The sequence below is a fragment of the Amblyraja radiata genome, chromosome 6 (assembly GCF_010909765.2).
Source record: "Amblyraja radiata isolate CabotCenter1 chromosome 6, sAmbRad1.1.pri, whole genome shotgun sequence".
Lineage (NCBI taxonomy): Eukaryota > Metazoa > Chordata > Chondrichthyes > Rajiformes > Rajidae > Amblyraja > Amblyraja radiata.
Genome location: NC_045961.1, coordinates 92,926,861 through 92,945,662, shown reverse-complemented (window position 1 = coordinate 92,945,662; position 18,802 = coordinate 92,926,861). Strand labels below are relative to the sequence as shown.

General features: G+C 44.7%; 1 protein-coding gene across 1 annotated transcript in view; it reads right to left on the bottom strand.

The window, feature by feature from the left end:
* The window catches only part of vwa3b (von Willebrand factor A domain containing 3B), a 184,255-nt gene that overhangs the window by 94,685 nt on the left and 70,768 nt on the right, over positions 1–18,802 (bottom strand). The window contains exons 8-9 of the mRNA XM_033023449.1: positions 8,759–8,875; positions 3,353–3,549 (exon numbers count right to left, since the gene is read on the bottom strand). Of these exons, the coding sequence (XP_032879340.1) occupies positions 3,353–3,549; positions 8,759–8,875 (314 nt within the window). The remainder of the gene's footprint in view (positions 1–3,352; positions 3,550–8,758; positions 8,876–18,802) is intronic.

The following is an 18,802-nucleotide window of genomic DNA, read 5'->3' as shown; positions in this document are numbered from 1 at the left end:
GGAGTCAATTATAAAAGATGAAATAGCCGCACATTTGGATAGCAGTAGCAGGATAGGTCCGAGTCAGCATGGATTTACGAAGGGGAAATCATGCTTGACTAATCATCTGGAAATTTTTGAGAATGTTACCAGGATAATGGACAAGGGAAGAGCCAGTGGATGTGGTGTATCTGGACTTTCAGAAACATTTGATAAGGTCCCACATAGGAGATTAGTGGGCAAGATTAGAGCACATGGTATTGGGGTAGGGTGCTGACATGGATAGAAAATTGGCAGACAGAAAACAAAGGGTAGGAATTAACGGGTCCCTTTCAGAATGGCAGGCAGTGACTAGTGGGGTACCGAAAGGCTCAGTGATGGGACTGCAGCTATTTACAATATATATTAATGATTTGGATGAAGGGATTAAAAGTAACATTAGCAAATTTGCAGATGACACAAAGCTGGGTGGCAGAGTGAACTGTGAGGAGGATGCTATGAGGAAGCAGGGTGACTTGGACTGGTTGGGTAAGTGGGCAGATGCATGGCAGATGCAGTATAATGTGGATAAATGTGAGGTTATCCACTTTGGTAGCAAAAAGAGGAATGCAGATTATTATCTAAATGGTGTCAAGATGGGAAAAGGTGAAGTACAACGGGATCTGGGGGTCCGGGTTCATCAGTCACTGAAAGTAGGCATGCAGGTACAGCAGGCAGTGAAGAAAGCAAATGGCATGTTGGCTTTCATAACACGAGGAGTTGTGTATAGAAGCAAAGTGGTCCTCCTACAGTTGTTCAGGGCTCTAGTGAGACCACATCTGGAGTATTTTGTGCAGTTTTGGTCTCCAAACGTTAGAAATTACATTCTTGCTATTGAGGGAGTGCAGCGTAGGTTCACGAGGTTAATTCCCGGGATGACGGGACTGTCATATGTTGATAGATTGGAATGGTAGGTCTTGTATACTCTGGAATTTAGGATGAAAGGGGATCTTATTGAAACATATAAGATTATTAAGGGTTTGGACACACTAGAGGCAGGAAATATGTTCCCAATGTTGGGGGAGTCCAGAATCAGGGACCAGAGTTTAAGAATAAGTGGTAAAACATTTATAATGGAGATGAGGAAAACCTTTTTCACACAGAGAGTTGTGAGTGTGTAGAATTCTCTGCCTCAGAGGGCAGTGGAGGCTGGTTCTCTGGATGCTTTCAAGAGAGAATTAGATAGAGCTCTTAGGGATAGCGGAGTTAAGGGAGAAGGCAGGAACGGGGTACTGATTGTGGATGATCAGCCATGATCACATTGAATGGCGGTGCTGGTTCAAAGGGCTGAATGGCCTACTCCTGCACCTATTGTCTATTGTCTATTGTCTGGTCCATCATTCGATCATGGCTGATCTATTTTTCCCTCTCAATCTATTTCTCCTGCCTTCTCCCCGTAACATTTGATGCCTTTACTAATCAAGAACCTACTAATCTCTGCTTTAAAAATACCCAATGGTGGCCCTTAACATCTAAAATGGGGAAGGATATCATTGAGAATCTTAGATCCATGCACTGGAAGCCTTGAGTAAGCTGCTGAAGGAGCAAAGCAATTACACACCCATCCAAGCACCTCTTGCCCATCGTTGAAAGATCCATCAGTTTCTGTATTGGTCTCATTAGCCACCTCAGAGCCTATGTCATCTTTAATCTTGAGTCACTGCTCAAGAAAAAGAAGCATTAACTAGAGCACGTCCAAAGCTGAATATCCTGTGACGAGTGAATTAACTGCTGCAAACAAAAGTATTTCCACTATCTACGAGGTATTCAATTCTCCTGGATAAGCCCTGTTCTAACAACCTTCAAGGACTTTGCTTTCCCTCTCACTGCGTCCCTCCCCACCTTAGTTCTTCGACTAGTTTCACTGTCCTCCTGATTAATTTTACTGTTTGTATGCCTCCTTGTCAACTTCCCCTCAGCCAACAATGAACCTTTCTTTGAACATTGTCTGCTTTGATCTGTCCTTTTCACACCGTCCCTTCCATATCTCTAGTTTCCCTCTCCCCTGACTTTCAGTGTGAAGGGTCTCGACCCGAAACATCGCGCATTCCTTCTCTCCAGAGATGCCGCCTGTCCCACTGTACCTTCCTAAGCAAATCAACCTGCTTTACCAGCACCTCATCCACCACCTTAAACATCCATCTCTCCACTAGTATCGCACTGTATGTACCATGTATTCTCCAACAAAACGTCTTCGACAACCTTCTACGTTTATGAGTGAAAACCCCAAAAAACTGAAACTGCTGGAGATTTGAAATAGAAAAACAGCGTAAATCTTCTGGAAAAACGTAACACGTCAGGCAGGGTGGTGAATCTGTGGAATTCATTGCCACAGATGACTGTGGAGGCCAAGTAATAGATATTTTTAAGGTGGGGATTGACAGATTCTTGATTGGTAATGCTCCTGTCCCACTTAGGAAACCTGAACGGTAACCTTTGGAAACTTTGTGCCCCACCCAAGGTTTCCGTGTGGTTCCCGGAGGTTCCCGGAGGTTTTTGTCAGTCTCCCTACCTGCTTCCACTACCTGCAACCTCCGGGAACCGCACGGAAACCTTGGGTGGGGCGCAAAGTCTCCAGAGGTTTCCGTTCAGGTTTCCTAAGTGGGACAGGGGCTTAAGGGTGTCAGAGGCTATGGGGAGAAGGCAGAAGAATAGGGTTGAGAGGGAAAGATATATCAGCCATGAATGAATGGTGGAGTAGACTTGATGGACCGAGTGGCTCCTAGAACCTATGAACTCATGAACATATGAAGGCAGCATCTGTGGAGAAAAAACCACAGAGTTTATGTTTATTCCACTCTTTCAACATCTGAGCTGGTGGCCAGTGCCATCTTCTTCGCTGTCGTGTGCTGGAGCAGCAGGGCGAAGGCCCCGGACGCCAACAGAATTAACAAGCTCATCAGGAAAGCTGGCTCCATCCTGAGGGGGGAGTTGGATTCACTGGAGATAGTCTTGGAGGGGACGATGCTCCTCAAACTGCGGAGCACCTTGGACAATACAGCTCACCCCCCTCCATGAAACACTGGTCAACCTGAGAAGCACCTTCAGCAACAGACTGGTTCCACCAAGATGCAGCACAGAATGCCACAAGAGATCCTTTTTTTGCCATGGGGATCACACTGTACAACTCCTCCCCCTTCTGTCGTGGGGTAGACTGACTCTCCCCCCCCCTCCCCAATCTTTGCACATCCCAAATCCTGGACTTTCCACTGGCCACTTTAATTTCATGTTTCATGTATTTTGTGTTTTTATGGCTGTTGGCAGACCAATTTCCCTCCTGGGATAAATAAAGTTCTATCCTATCGTATCGTATTCCATGTAAAACCGCACTTACTGCATCAGTCTGAATGCTCTCATTCTCAGGCTTCTCTTTTATGTCCACGACGCCATCAGAATGACGAAAGGCACAGTCGACAAGTGCATCGTAGAAGGTCAATTTACGAGCCTTTAATCCGTGTTTCACGAGCCACTGCTTTGAAGTGATATAGTCCTCTGTTCTTGAAGGTGACATTGGCTGGTGTATAGTCACTGCTTCCTCATCCAAGCAAAAACATAGCAAGTGAAAGGATAACAGAGGGATAAATAATTGATTAATATATATGCACATTTCAATAAAAGCAACAATTCCCAGTCATATTTTACTTTACAGATAACAATAATTTACTACAGGGATTAGGTTTCCCATAAAGAAAGCATCTTACTGTGCAGCCTTATTCTATAGTTTTAATTTTCGAGATATAGCACGGAAACAACCCCTTTGGTCCACTGAGTCCATAGAAACCAGCGATCCCCGCACATTAACACTATCTTACACACACTAGGGACAATTGACATTTATACCAAACCAAATAACCTATAAACATACGTCTTTGGAGTGTGGGAGAAAACTGAAGATCTCGGAGAAAACCCACGCGGTCACAGGGAGAACGTACAAAGTCCGTACAGGCAGCGCCCGGAGTTGGGATCGAACCCGGGTCCCTGGCGCTGCAAGGCAGCAACTCTACCGCCGCGCCACCGTGCCCGCCCTATAGAAACATAGAAACATAGAAAATAGGTGCAGGAGTTGGCCATTCGGCCCTTTGAGCCTGCACCGCCATTCAATATGATCATGGCTGATCATCCAACTCAGTATCCTGTACCTGCCTTCTCCCCATACCCCCTGATCCCTTTAGCCACAAGGGCCACATCTAACTCACTCTTAAATATAGCCAATGAACTGGCCGCAACTACCTTCTGTGGCAGAGAATTCCAGAGATTCACCACTTTCTGTGTAAAAAATGTTTTTCTCATCTCAGTCCTAAAAGATTTCCCCTTTATCCTTAAACTGTGGCCCCTTGTTCTGGACTTCCCCAACATTGGGAACAATCTTCCTGCATCTAGCCTGTCCAACTCCTTAAGAATTTTATAAGTTTCTATAAGATCCCCCCTATAGTGAAGCTCTTCATTTGTGTCTCTGAGTTTATTTATGCATCATCTCTTCCAATCTCACTCATATCTTTGGATTCTAGAAAGCAAAGAGCTGTCTTTCTATTTAATGTAACAACTTACACAGCGGGCCTGCCAATGAATACAGAGCGGTTTGTTGATATTAATGTAGCCATGACAACCAAAAGCCACCCTCACAGATGTAAAATATTTGCAAGTCAACAAAAGCTCAGGATTGAGTTGAGGCAAGTCTATAAGCTACACGCTTAATGGTATTTTAGGTCATAAGGTCATAGGTGATTGGAGCAGAATTGGGCCATTTGGCCCGTCTACTACACCATTCAATCATGGCTTATCTGTCCCTCACTACTTGCTCCAGCTGAGTACTGCGCACCCGTATGGAGTAGTAGTAGATGTACTAGCCTGGTAGACACGAGCTTGAACAGCACCTTACAAACCATTACTGGGTGCCTTCAACCTACTCCAGTCTAGCAGCTCCCTATACTTGCAGGCATTCCGCCTGCAGGGATCCAAAAGCAAGCAGCAACTCTGGCACTATCTCGTCGTGCCATGGAGCCAGATCACCTCCTGCATCAGGCTATCAGCAGAGAGCAGAGGCCACCCCGACTGAAGTCCCATCACCCCTTTGCTCCACATGGAAAACGATTCCTAGCATCCATCCAGCCAACTGAGACAAATGAATAGTCACCAAGTGGGACAGAGCTACCAGCCTTGGAGGGCATCTACCACACACGGTGCCTCAGGAAGGCTGTCAGCATCCATAAAGACTCCTCACACCCTTGTAATGGACTGTTCGAACTACTTCCCTCCGGCAGACGTTACAAGGCCTTCTACGCCCGCACCTCCAGACTCAGGAACAGCTTCATTCCCAGAGCTATAGTGGCTCTGAACCGGCCCTGCTGAGTGCCCCCCACCCCCCCTGGACTGTCTCCCTCGGATGGTCACGTTGCACAGACACATCTGCACGTTAGTCTGTTTGAACTGTTTTAACTATTTTACTGTTGTAATGTTCTTTTTACAAACCACGTTCTCGGGGTATCTAAATCTAAATGTTATTAGTTATTTAAGTTGTGACATCGGATGGAAGCTGCATACCAAATCTCCTTGCGCTTATGTGCAATGACAATAAAATATATTATTAATATTATTATTATTATTATTAAGTGGTCACAGGAGTGGAAGGCAACCTCATCTCCATCTCTTCACCAGATAAAAGCTGTCCAGGGTCTGACCTCCCCAGAGGAGCATGGCTGAAGCTCAACAGACTTCGTACTGGAGTTGGGCGTTTCAATGCCAACGTGTGGAGATGGGGGGTACACAAAAATGCTGGAGAAACTCAGCGGGTGCAGCAGCATCTATGGAGCGAAGGAAATAGGTGACGTTTCGGGCCGAAACCCTTCTTCAGACTGATGGGGGGTTGGGGGGAGAAGGAAGGAAAAAGGGAGGAGGAGGAGCCCGAGGGCGGGGGGATGGGAGGAGACAGCTCGAGGGTTAAGGAAGGGGAGGAGACAGCAAGGGCTAGCAAAATTGGGAGAATTCAACGTTCATGCCATCCGGACGCAAGCAACCCAGGCGGAATATGAGGTGCTGTTCCTCCAATTTCCGGTGTTGCTCACTCTGGCAATGGAGGAGACCCAGGACAGATTCAGATTCAGATTCAGATTCAGATTCAGTTTCAACTTTAATTGTCATTGTCCGTGTACAGTACAGAGACAACGAAATGCATTTAGCATCTCCCTGGAAGAGCGACATAGCATATGATTTGAATAAATATTTACATTAGCATATATACAGACATAGTGTTTTTCCTGTGGGAGGAGTGTCCGGGATGGGGGTGGTGATTGGCAACAGAGAGGTCGGATTGGGAATGGGAGGGGGAGTTGAAGTGCTGAGCCACCGGGAGTTCAGGTAGGTTATTGCAGACTGAGCGGAGGTGTTCGGCGAAACGATCGCCCAACCTCCGTTTAGTCTCCCCGATGTAAATCAGCTGACATCTAGAGCAGCGGATGCAGTAGATGAGGATGGAGGAGATACAGGTGAACCTTTGTCGCATCTGGAACGACTGCTTGGGTCCTTGAATGGAGTCGAGGGGGGAGGTGAAGGGACAGGTGTTGCATTTCTTGCGGTTGCAACAGAAAGTGCCCGGGGAGGGGTTGGTACGGGAGGGAAGGGAAGAATTGACAAGGGAGTTGCGGAGGGAGCGTTTTTTGCGGAAGGCAGACATGGGGGGAGATGGGAAGATGTGGCGAGTGGTGGGGTCACGTTGGAGGTGGCGGAAATGGCGGAGGATTATGTGTTGTATTTGCCGGCTGGTGGGGTGAAAGGTGAGGACTAGGGGGACTCTGCCCTTGTTGCAAGTGCGGGGATGGGGAGAGAGAGCAGTGTTGAGGGGTATGGATGAGACCCTGGTGAGAGCCTCATCTATGGTGGCGGAGGGGAATCCCCGTTCCCTGAAGAACGAGGACATTTCCGATGGGGACTCCGCCAGAGCCCAGCATGTAATAGCGGAGCAGAACAACAGACAGCCAACCATGTCATCTCTGAGTGCCCGCTCTACCACCCACCAAATGGAGGTCAGGTCCTGGCAGACATTGACGCAGAGATAACAACCTGGCTGCTCAACGCCCGGCTTGAGATCTAACTATTCCTTTAGTTTATTTATGTTTCATTCGCAAGAAGAAGACTCCCAACCCCATTCTCCTGCCTTCTCCCCATAACCCCTGATTCCTGTACTCATCACAAATCTATCTATCTGTGCTTTAAATATATACATTTTAAAATTAGGTTGCTAGACTAACAACCAGGGGCCCTGAGTTTTGATCTGGAGACATGGGTTTGATTTCCCACCGGAGAATTTAAATTGAATGACAAATAAATTTTGAATTAAACAAAAAAAAAGCATCAATAATTATGACCACAAAACCACTGGAATGTCATTGATTCATTAATGCCCACCAGGAAATGAAATTTGCCATTACATTCAAGATGGAGATAGATTTTTGGTCATTGGATTTGTCAAGGGATGTTGGGAACACGCAAGAAATTGAAGTTGAGACCATGATTGCATTAAATTGCAAAGCCGACTACAGGGATGCTTGGCCTTCTCCATCTCCCGTTTCTCAGAACCTTTTATTAATCAGTCATGCCGAGATTTTGCCTCTCAAATGCCCTCTAAAACAGCCTTCCAAACTATTCATTTCAGGAGACAATTATTCAGATGAAGTAGAACTGCAAGAAGTATAGTGAAAATATGTTACAATTAAATGTTCTCACTTTTATAATTATGTATTTCTGTATTCCCCTTAAAATATTGATTACTAGCAGCCAAAGATAATTTTGCTGGTAGTTTATTAGTAGGTGAAAATATAGTCAAAGTGACAATCAGATAACTATTCATGTGGGGACACAACACATTTCAGTCATTGGTAGTGATTTATTTAATCTCACCATGACACACAACCTCGGAAAGAGAGAGCAGAGAGCCAGCTCGTTCCCGACATTCTACACAACCATACTTTAATCTGTTGCTGGTGGAAGCAACAAGACCAAAGCGCAATTATATTTTCATGTGGGTTTCTCTTTCTTTTGAGACTTGCGTAAAGGTCCCTCACAGATATGACAGTGAAGACCATCACAGATATGATAGTGAAGACCATCAGTCCATGAGAATGATGAAACAAGGAACTGCAAATGTTGGTTTACAGGGGGGAAAAAAGGCAAAAATGCTGGAGTAACTCAGCGGGTCAAACAGCATCTCTGGTTAATAAATAGGTGATGTTTCAGGTCGGGACTCTTCTGCAGATTTTGATTATGAAGAAGGGTTCCCATCTGAAACGTCACCTATTTATTAGCCAGAGATGCTGCTTGACTCGCTGAGTTACTCCAGCATTTTTGCCTTTTTCCCCCCTGTAAAGCACCATCTGCAGTTCCTTGTTTCATCATTCTCATGGACTGACGGTCTTCACTATCATATCTGTGATGGTCCTATCCATGTCCACCATAGATGCTGCCTGACCCGTTGAGTTACTTCAGCACTTTGTGTCTTGCTTTCATCATCATCATCATCCTTTATTGTCATCTGGCAAAGCAACAGTTGTACAGTGCAAAATGAGAAGACGTTTCCCAGGGAATACCGGAGCATCGCACATAAAAAAAACTTAAACATTTCACGCATAAAATAAAAACGATGAAAAACAATTTCAGTCTATGAAAATGAATTGCATCATTCAAATGTACACAATTCTTACATATTGAGTGATTCATTCTATGAAGGTCAATCACTAAAATATAACACCTGCATTAGACGTGCTCGGAGGGGCGCCTGTGACAATGGCTTGAACTTCTGCCAATGTGTTTCTGATTTCCTCTATCTCACACCAGATGAGAAACACATCTTCTCTGACTCCGGCTCCTGAAAGAAAGGAGACCAATTATGCTTGTTGATTTGTATCGCAATCTTTATCGATTAGATCTTTAGCCACAACCTGACACGTTTCAAATCTGACATATGCTGGAAGATAAGAATTAGATGCAACTGAAAACATATAAAACACACAACTGATGAGATAAGCTGTAAGCTTTGGTACAAATCAGTAATGAACAACTCAGTGCGAGCTGCATGCTTCAATTGGTCATTCCGTTACTAAGCATGGTAAGTATCTGGAAAATTTAACTCGTACTCAAATAAATCTTTTGTTGCAATAACTCCTGTCATAAAGGTTCTTATTTATTAGCTGACATTGTTCACAAGCATTCGTCATGTTGGGTAGAAAAGGGCAATGTATAAATATTCAATAACGGGTGATGGGACATTTGTACAAAGAAGTCTTAGTAAATAAATTACAATATAGCCATTTTATTTTTAATAATAGTATATTAAGCAGAAATAGTTTGCAAACTGGATTTTTAAAATGCTAAAGAATTAAACAAAGCTTCTGATTCAATTTCTCTTCCTTTTTATGATGGAAATCTTTCCTGTAACAAACATTTGTGTTCTCATTTTGCAATGCTCTGCTCATAAGGTCATATGTGATAGGAGCAGAATTAGGCCATTCGGCCCATCAAGACTACCGCCATTCAATCATGGCTGATCTATCTCTCGCTCCTAACACCTTTCTCCTGCCTTCTCCCCATAACCCCTGTCACCCTAATCAAGAATCTATCTATCTCTGCCGTAAAAATATTCATTGACGGGGCCTCTACAGCCTTCTGTGACAAAGTATTCCACAGATTCACCACCCTGTAACTAAAGAAATTCCTCCTCATCTCCTTCCTAAAGGAACGTCATTTAATTCTGAGGCTATGACCTGAGTCAAATAACAATTTTCGAATTACATGTCCTCAGGTCAAATAACGATTTTGAATTATATGTCATCTGCTACAGCAACTTTAAATTTACAGCTTAAATGAAAATGGAAGTTTCGGAGAAAAGCTTCCTTTTCCTGGAAGATTGCTCCACTTAAAAGAATATGTAAAAACAAAGCAGGAAATATAATGTTTGACCTCCCACCGCATAATCATTCAGCCAATAAGACTGCAAACATTCTGTAGTCATACGCCTAACCAGATGTTCAACTTCACCACTCGGTTACTTCAAGGCTTTCAGAGAACCAAATGTTCAAAATATTTGTGCTCAGTCTATATAAGTCTAATTCAGGCACGTGCCATGAGTAATTACTCAGGGTTGGCAGTCGGTCGGCTTAAAAAAAAATCTTAAACCGCGCGTGCGCAGATTGTTCTCCTCTCCGTAAAAATAAAAAATAAAAATAAAGAAAGTAACAATTCAATTTGCCCAAGGCTTCCAAATCTCTTTAATTCTGAATTACTGAATGGGTGGGGGGGTGCAGGGTGGTGGCAGGTGGATAGATGTTGGGGAAAAACGGGAGCACACCGGGACAAGTTGAATCAGTTGTGATCTTATTGAATGACAATAATGAATGAATGAATACGTTTATGCTAATACTAAATCAAGGGACCAATAGGGGGCAGAGCTTCTTTCACTTGCATGTGGAGAGTCTGGCCAGGGGTAAAGTTGCGGGGAGGGCAGGAGCATTGTGAAGGAGGGGGTCGGGGATCATGCTAGTAACCAACTCACTCAACGCTGCCGCGGCGCTCTGGGCGCGGAGCCACCGCATTGCAGCTGGGGAGGGAAGCAGCACGGGTGGCTGCGAGCGGCCGCCGGGACCAGACAGCAGAACTGGCCGCCACTTCAGCGCCTTCTGCCGGCCCGCTCACCTCTGCCAGTGCTCTCCTTCTGAACATCTCTCATCTACCGCTCGCTGGCTTTGCTCATGTCAGCCACTTCCCACAAATCCTTAAATTCCCACAGCCGAGTAACCTCAATTGGTCCTTTGATCGCGCTGTCGGAATTTAAGGATTTGCGGGAAGCGGCTGACATGAGTGAGGCCGGCGAGCGGCAGGAGAGAGGTTTTCAGACGGAGAGCACTGCCAGAGGTGAGCGGGGGCCAGCAGAAGGTGCTGTCCGGTCCCAGCGGCAGCTCGCAGACAACTGAGCTAATTCTCCCCCCGGCCACAATGCGGTGGCTCCGCGCCCGGAGTGTCGCAAGTGGGTTACTAGCATGATCCCCGACTCCCTCCTTCTCAACACTCCTGCCCTCCCCGCAACTTTACCCCGGGCCACTCCCCACACGCTGTGAAAGGAACTCTTTCCCCACCCCAGGAAATACGGTAATTAAAAACATAAAGCACCAAGAAATGTACTTACCACATTATCGGTACACGAACTCCATTCTTCTCTCTTTGTTTCCGAAGATACTCTTAAGATAAGGGCAATCCATGTTTGAAAAACCCGCCAAGAAACTTGCGCTGAGCGTGCACAGTAGGGTGCTGCGCATGCGCAGTACTGCAAAGGCAGAATTTCAGCTGCCTTCAGCTCTCCCTGTCATTGACGGCTTGAAGCAGCGCCGACGGCACGTGGGCTGCACACACTTTCGCGTGTTACAAGTATTGTGGGTGAAAGGCACGTAGAATTATGCCTACCTAAGAGATCGATCTCTTAGATAGACATAATTCTCCCAAGACTTTACTATTTATATTTAATAATTACCATTTTATAATTTTAGTCAGAGTAGGCAGTGCCTGCCTTCCCTACCCTGATGGCACGTGCCTGACCTCATTCATCTTGCACGTTGCTAACTTCCAGTGGTTTCTGAAGGCATATAATTCAAAATCGTTATTTGGATATTCCCCAATGACCAATGTTTTCTTTTACAAACTTAACCTCATTGTGCATGTCTTTCAGTCGACTTTGGTTTGTGCATCTCCCCATCCTCACCCTCCAGAATCTACAGGGTAACCTTCAGCCATCTTCATCTTATTCTTTGGAGCCATCTCGCTGACTTACTTCACCTTGCTTCATCTCCCTCCATCTTCATGTGCTTCCTCTGAATACCTCAGTGCAGTAAAACTCTGGTAACCTGCTGCCTGGCTAATTGGATCTCCTGATAGCTCACCAGTTGATATTTGAGATGATTCATCTCACCAGGTCCACACTTCCTACTCACCATCCACTCTCTGTGCTCCCTTTCCAATCACTTGAGTCCTGTTTCTGACACAGCCCCTAAGGAATAGGAGTAGAATTATGCCATCTGGCCCATCAAGTCTACTCTGCCAGTCAATCATGGCTGATCTATCTCCCCCTCCTAACCCCATTCTCCTGCCTTCTCCCATATCCTCTGACAACTGTACTAATCAAGAATCTATCTTTCTCTTACTTAAAAATATCCACTGGCTTGGCCTCCACAGTGGCCCCTGTGTTCCCTTTCCCCTCGCCAAAGCCCCAGTTCCTACACTGCCTTTTCCACACCAGCACCCTGCTTCCTGTGCTCCTTCCACTCTTGATTCCTGCTCCCGCATTCCACTCATTGGAATCCTTGGTCCCACAATCACTTACAAATTACAGGATTCACTGGCAAATGTCTTATGATGTTCAACACAAAGGGTGGTGGGTGTATGGAACGAGCTGCCGGAGAAGGTAACTGAGGCAGGTACTATTACAACTTTTAAGAAACATTTGGACAGGTACATGGATCGGACAGGTTTATAGGGCTATGGGTCAAACGCAGGCAGGTGGGTCTAGCGTGGATAGAACACGTTGGTCGATGTGGGCAAGTTGGGCTGAAGGGCCAGTTTCCACATGGTAAGACTATGACTAATGCTATCTATTCACATCTAAAAAAGAGTGAATGGAAACAGTGTTTTGCTTTAAGTTTAGTTTAAGACACAGCATGGAAACAGGCCCTTCGGCCTACTGAGCCTGTGCTGGCCAGCGATCACTCCGACAACTAGCACTATCCTACACATTAGGGGCAATTTACAATTTTTACCAAAGCCAATTAACCTACAAACCTGCACGTGTTTGGAGGGTGGGAGGAAACCGCAGCACCCACGCGGTCACAGGGAGAATGTGTAAACTCCGTATGGACAGCATCCATAATCAGGATTGCACCCAGGTCTCTGGCGCTATAAGATAGGAACTCTACACTGCCGCCATATTGAAAAGAATAATATCCATTCTGGAAAATCAGTCTAGCAGCTAAGTCACCATGGAAATGTACAGCAGAGGAAAGGGCCCTTTGGCCCACACTGTCCACAGCAAACATAACTGCAAGTCAGACTGATCTCGTCAGCACGTGATCATATACCCGAGTGTGCCGGATTATTGAAGTTTGACATCCTCCACATTATATGTATGTTACAATACTTACCTTCAGCGGCGCTGCAATTCTGCCACTGGCCGCGTGCGCGATTTTGGCGCCTTTGAGGGATGGGGCGGGGTTAATCGTTCCGACTCGTTTTAAATCGCCTGACTCGTTCAGCGTTGGAGTCATTTTTAAATCAGCTTCTAAAGCCGTCAACGCCGACAACGGGGACGGATTTCATGTAAGGGACAGGTAAAAGAAAGCGGTTTATTTTTATGTATAAAAGTGGTCCTTAAGATGCATTTAGTTCACATTTTAAGTTGCGAAACGGTGATTTAGTCCCCGTACCAACTGGTAGTGTTTTTCATGCCGATATGGGGGTCTAAATCATTTCAAACCGCAACGTTCCAAATGGTCGCGTTCCAGAAAAACCCACTCGTAAGTTGATTTAAATGGCCATTAATTTACAGGTATTAAACATTAAATTCCTTCATTTTGGCCTATAAATCCATGACAATGAGATTTAAAAATTATGTTATATTGTGAATTCTTGTGTGAATGTTATTTGGACACTTAGGCTATTTAAAAATGTTAATCTATTCTTAAGAAATGGATAGATGTTTAGATCTAGTAATTGAATTTTGTAATTAACTACAATTAGGTAACTAACTAATTATATGCTTTAATTTCAAGTCATCGAAGTAAGATTGTTTCATATTTGTTTCAGAGTGCTTCAATCTATAATAACTGAAAATGTCTTTTAGTTCTCTTAATTTTTAAGAAGTTATGGGCTTTTGACTGTTCTCGGTCACAGCTTTTGTGTTAAGTCAATGGAAAAGCAATAGGGAACAAGATGCTAACTTATTTTTATGCTTTATCTGATGGGATAAATTAGACTTGATTTTTAAAATCTCAAAAATTTGTAACATTGCTACACATTAACTGTACAAATGCATGTCATGGTGGAGCGTTGAACTCTCGTCGGACAGAGGAGGAGAACTTCTTCAAAATAGAGATCCTGCCGGTCCTGCTGAGTTACTCTAGCATTTTGTGCCGACCAAATTAATGTCATGTTTGCTGGTGGCACTGGGGGAGATAGATCAGCCATGATTGAATGGTGGAGTAGACTTGATGGGCCGAATGGCCTAATTCTGCTCCTACCACTTATACACAGGATAATGGCACTAGACAAAATGCCTCATCTTTCCCAAGAATACACTTCACTGTGTTTATCATGAACATTTACATTTACCATTAACAAACTGCCACTCCATTGGGCCTGGGATATACACCACAGTTAAAAAAAATCACAATTTGGTCACCTTCTCTTATAAACTTCTAGTTGTTCACTGACAGCTGCACGAGACTCCAGGGGTGAATGCTGACAGAAATCTATGAAGCGCTGTGTACGTGCCGTTCCCCTTTGGTGCTCTGTGATCTCCTGTATGATGTTGTGGGAATTACAGAGACATGGCTGCAAGAGGGCCAGGGCTGGGAACTGAATATCCAAGGGTATATCTCCTATCGAAAAGACAGACAGGTGGCCAAAGGGGGTGGGGTAGCTTAATTGGTGAGGTATTAAATTCAGTCCCTTGCAAGGGGTGACATTGAAACAAGAGATGTGGAGTCAGCATGGATAGAACTAAGGAATTGTAAGGGTAAAAAGACCCAAATGGGACATCTGCAGGCCCCCAAACAGTAGCCTGGACAAAGGGTGCAAGTTGAATCAGGAGTTAAAATTGGCATGCAGCAAAGGTAATGCTGTGGTTGTTATGGGAGTTTTCAACATGCAGGTAGACTGGGAAAATCAGGTTGGTACTGGACCCCAAGAAAGGGACTTTGTAGGGTGCCTTCATGTTGGATTCTTAGAACAGCTTGTATTGGAGCCTACCAGGGAGAAGGTAATTCTAGGTTTAGTGTTATGTAATGAACTGGATTTGATAAAGGAACTTGAGGTTGATGAGCCATTAGGAGGCAGTGACCATAATGTGGTCAGGTTTAATCTACAATTGGAGAGGGGGAAGGGTAAATTGGAGTTGTCAGTGATACAGTTGAATAAAGGGGACTATGGGGCCATGAGGGAGGAGTTGGCCAAAGTTGACTGGAAAGAGACCCGAGCAGGGATGACAGTGGAACAACAATGGCAGGTATTTCTGGGAATAATACAGAAGGTGCAGGATCAGTTCATTCCTAGGAGGAAGAAAGATTCCAAGGGGAGTAAGGGGCGACCGTGGCTAACAAGAGACGTCAGGGACAGTATAAAAATAAAAGAGAAGTACAACGTAGCAAAGATGAGCGGGAAGCAAGAGGATTGGGTAATGTTTAAAGAACAACAGAAGATAACTAAAAAGACAATACGGGGAGAAAAGATGAGGTACGAAGGTAAGCTAGCCAAGAATATAAAGGAGGATAGCAAGAGCTTCTTTAAGTATGTGAAGAGGAAAAAAATTAGTTAAGACCAAAGTTGGACCCTTGAAGACCGAAAAAGGTGAATTTATTATGGGGACCAAGAAAATGGCAGATAAGTTGAACAGGTACTTTGGATCTGTCTTCACTAAGGAGGACACAAACAATCTTCCTGATATAGTAGTGGCCAGAGGATCTGGGGTGAGGGAGGAACTGAAGGAAATCCACATTAGGCAGGACATGGTGTTGGGTAGACTGATGGGACTGAAGGCTGATAAATCCCCAGGGCCTGATGGTCTGCATCCCAGGGTACTTAAGGAAGTGGCTCTAGAAATCGTGGATGCATTGGTGATAATTTTCCAATGTTCTATAGACTAAGGATCAGTTCCTGTGGATTGGAGGGTAGCTAATGTTATCCCACTTTTTAAGGAAGGCGGGAGAGAGAAAACATGGAATTATAGACCAGTTAGCTTGACATCGGTGGTGGGGAAGTTGCTGGAGTTAATTATAAAAGATGAAATAGCCGCACATTTGGATAGCTGTAACAGGATAGGTCCGAGTCAGCATGGATTTACGAAGGGGAAATCATGCTTGACTAATCTTCCGGTATTTTTTGAGGATGTAACTAGGAAAATGGACAAGGGAGAGCCAGTGGATGTAGTGTACCTGGACTTTCAGAAAGCATTTGAAAAAGTCCCACATAGGAGATTAGTGGGCAAAATTAGGGCACATGGTATTGGGGATAGAGTGCTGACATGGATAGAAAATTGGTTGGCAGACAGGAAACAAAGAGTAGGGATTAACGGGTCCCTTTCAGAATGGCAGGCAGTGACTAGTGGGGTACCGCAAGGCTCAGTGCTAGGACCGCAGCTATTTACAATATACATCAATGATTTGGATGAAGGGATTCAAAGTAACATTAGCAAATTTGCAGATGACACAAAGCTGGGTGGCAGTGTGAACTGTGAGGAGGATGCTATGAGAATGCAGGGTGACTTGGACAGGTTGGGGGAGTGGGCAGGTGCATGGCAGATGAAGTTTAATGTGGATAAATGTGAGGTTATCCACTTTGGTATAAAAAAACAGGAAGGCAGATTACTATCTAAATGGCGTCAAGTTGGGAAAAGGGGTGAGTACAACGGAATCTGGGGGTCCATGTACATCAGTCTATGAAAGTAAGCATGCAGGTACAGCAGGCAGTGACGAAAGCAAATGGCATGTTGGCCTTTATAACAAGAGGAATCGAATATAGGAGCAAAGAGGTCCTTCTGCAGTTGTACAGGTTAATTTCTGGATGGCGGGACTGTCATATGCTGAGAGAATGGAGCAGCTGGGCTTGTACACTCCCCTTCAGTGAGGGGATCTCATTGCAACATATAAGATTGTTAAGGGTTTGGACACGCTAGAGGCAGGAAACATGTTCCCGATGTTGGGGGAGTCCAGAACCAGGGGCCACAGTTTAAGAATAAGGAGTAAGCCAGTTAGAACGGAGACGAGGAAACACTTTTTCTCACAGAGAGTGGTGAGTCTGTGGAATTCTCTGCCTCAGAGGGCGGTGGAGGCCGGTTCTCTGGATGCTTTCAAGAGAGAGCTAGATAGGGCTCTTAAAGACAGCGGAGTCAGGGGATATGGGGAGAAGGGAGGAATGGGGTACTGATTGGGGATGAGCAGCCATGATCACATTGAATGGCGGTGCTGGCTCGAAGGGCCGAATGGCCTACTCCTGCACCTATTGTCTATTGTGCTCAAAAGCTTCCATCTGCAATCTGCCAGCGTATTGTTTCTCCTGAAGCGATCCCCAGGGCTTCGAGTATGATTTGCGACCAACTCCTTTGAGGGATCTGCAGACACTGCCACTAGTTAGGCAGGTGATGCTCCTTGACAAGATGGGGTGCACAGATTGTTTTAATAACCCTATGCTGCTTCTGCTCTTTGCTATGAGGCTTCGTGTTCAAGAAACCCAAGGCGCGCTCCCAAATCTCCTCCTGGATGCTTCACCGGCAGTTTAATCAACTTGATGTCTGGGTCTCCCACAAGTGAAGTAAATATAAGATGCTTTCGGGATACCCTTGAAGTGTTTTCTCGTCCCTCCAGGGAATCGATTGGAAAGATGAGGCTCGAAGGGTGTCGACCCAAAACGTCACCTATTCCTTCGCTCCATAGATGCTGCCTCACCCACTGAGTTTCTCCAGCATTTTTGTCTACCTTTGATTTTTCCAGCATCTGCAGTTCTTTCTTAAACAAATCGTTGAGCTTGTTTTGATTGCACCATCTAAGTCAGTTGAGCGTGATCAAAACTTCAATGCTAGGGATATTGAACAGGAAAAGAGCACTGATACAGGTACATTTATCCTGCTGCCAATTAGTTTATTATTATCACGTGTACAGTGAAATGTCTTTTTGACCTTTTACAAATTCATGTGGATTCTGTTCCTATTTTGATTTTAATGCCAAGTTAACACTTTCTTATTGCATTTTACCTTCTTTCTCCTTTTCTTAAATAATGGTGTCACATTTGCTACAGTTCCGATTCTGTGGAACCAATATAGTATATATAGAAGTTGGGAAATATCAACCAATGTATTCACTAACTCCATTGTTATCTCCCACAGATGCTGTTGCCTGACAGCTCCAGCGCTCTGGGTTCAACCGTGACCTCCAGTGCTGTGGAGTATGTGTAAAGGTGTGAGGTTCCCCTGTGGTTCTGGTTTAGACCATTAGACCTAGGAGCAGAATTAGGCCATTTGGTCCATCGAGTCTGCTCCTCCATTCGATCATGGTTGATCTATTTTTCCCTCTCATAAGTTCATAAGTTGTAGGAAAAGAATTAGCCCATTCGGCCCATCAAGTCTACTCCGCACATTCAATCATGGCTGATCTATCTTTCCACTCAACCCTATTCTCCTGCTTTCTCCCCATAACCCCTGATACCCGTACTAATCAAGAATCTATCAATCTCCAACTTAAAAATATCAATGAATTGGCCTCCACAGCCTTCTGTGGCGAGGATTTCCATAGATTCACCACCTTCTGACTAACGGAATTCCTCATCTCCTTTCCAAAGGTACATCCTTTTATTCTGAGGATATAGCCTCTGGTCATCATATATCTGGTTATCATACATCTATACACACTTCTCTGGGCTGTTTTTATTTTTTCTCATGAGATTATTTTTATATTTTATTTGCCCGGTCTTTAACAGTACCTCGGTAGTTCACTGCTGAAGCCTGACATTTTCCACTCCTCAGGCTGTTCTTTTTGGCAACGTTATT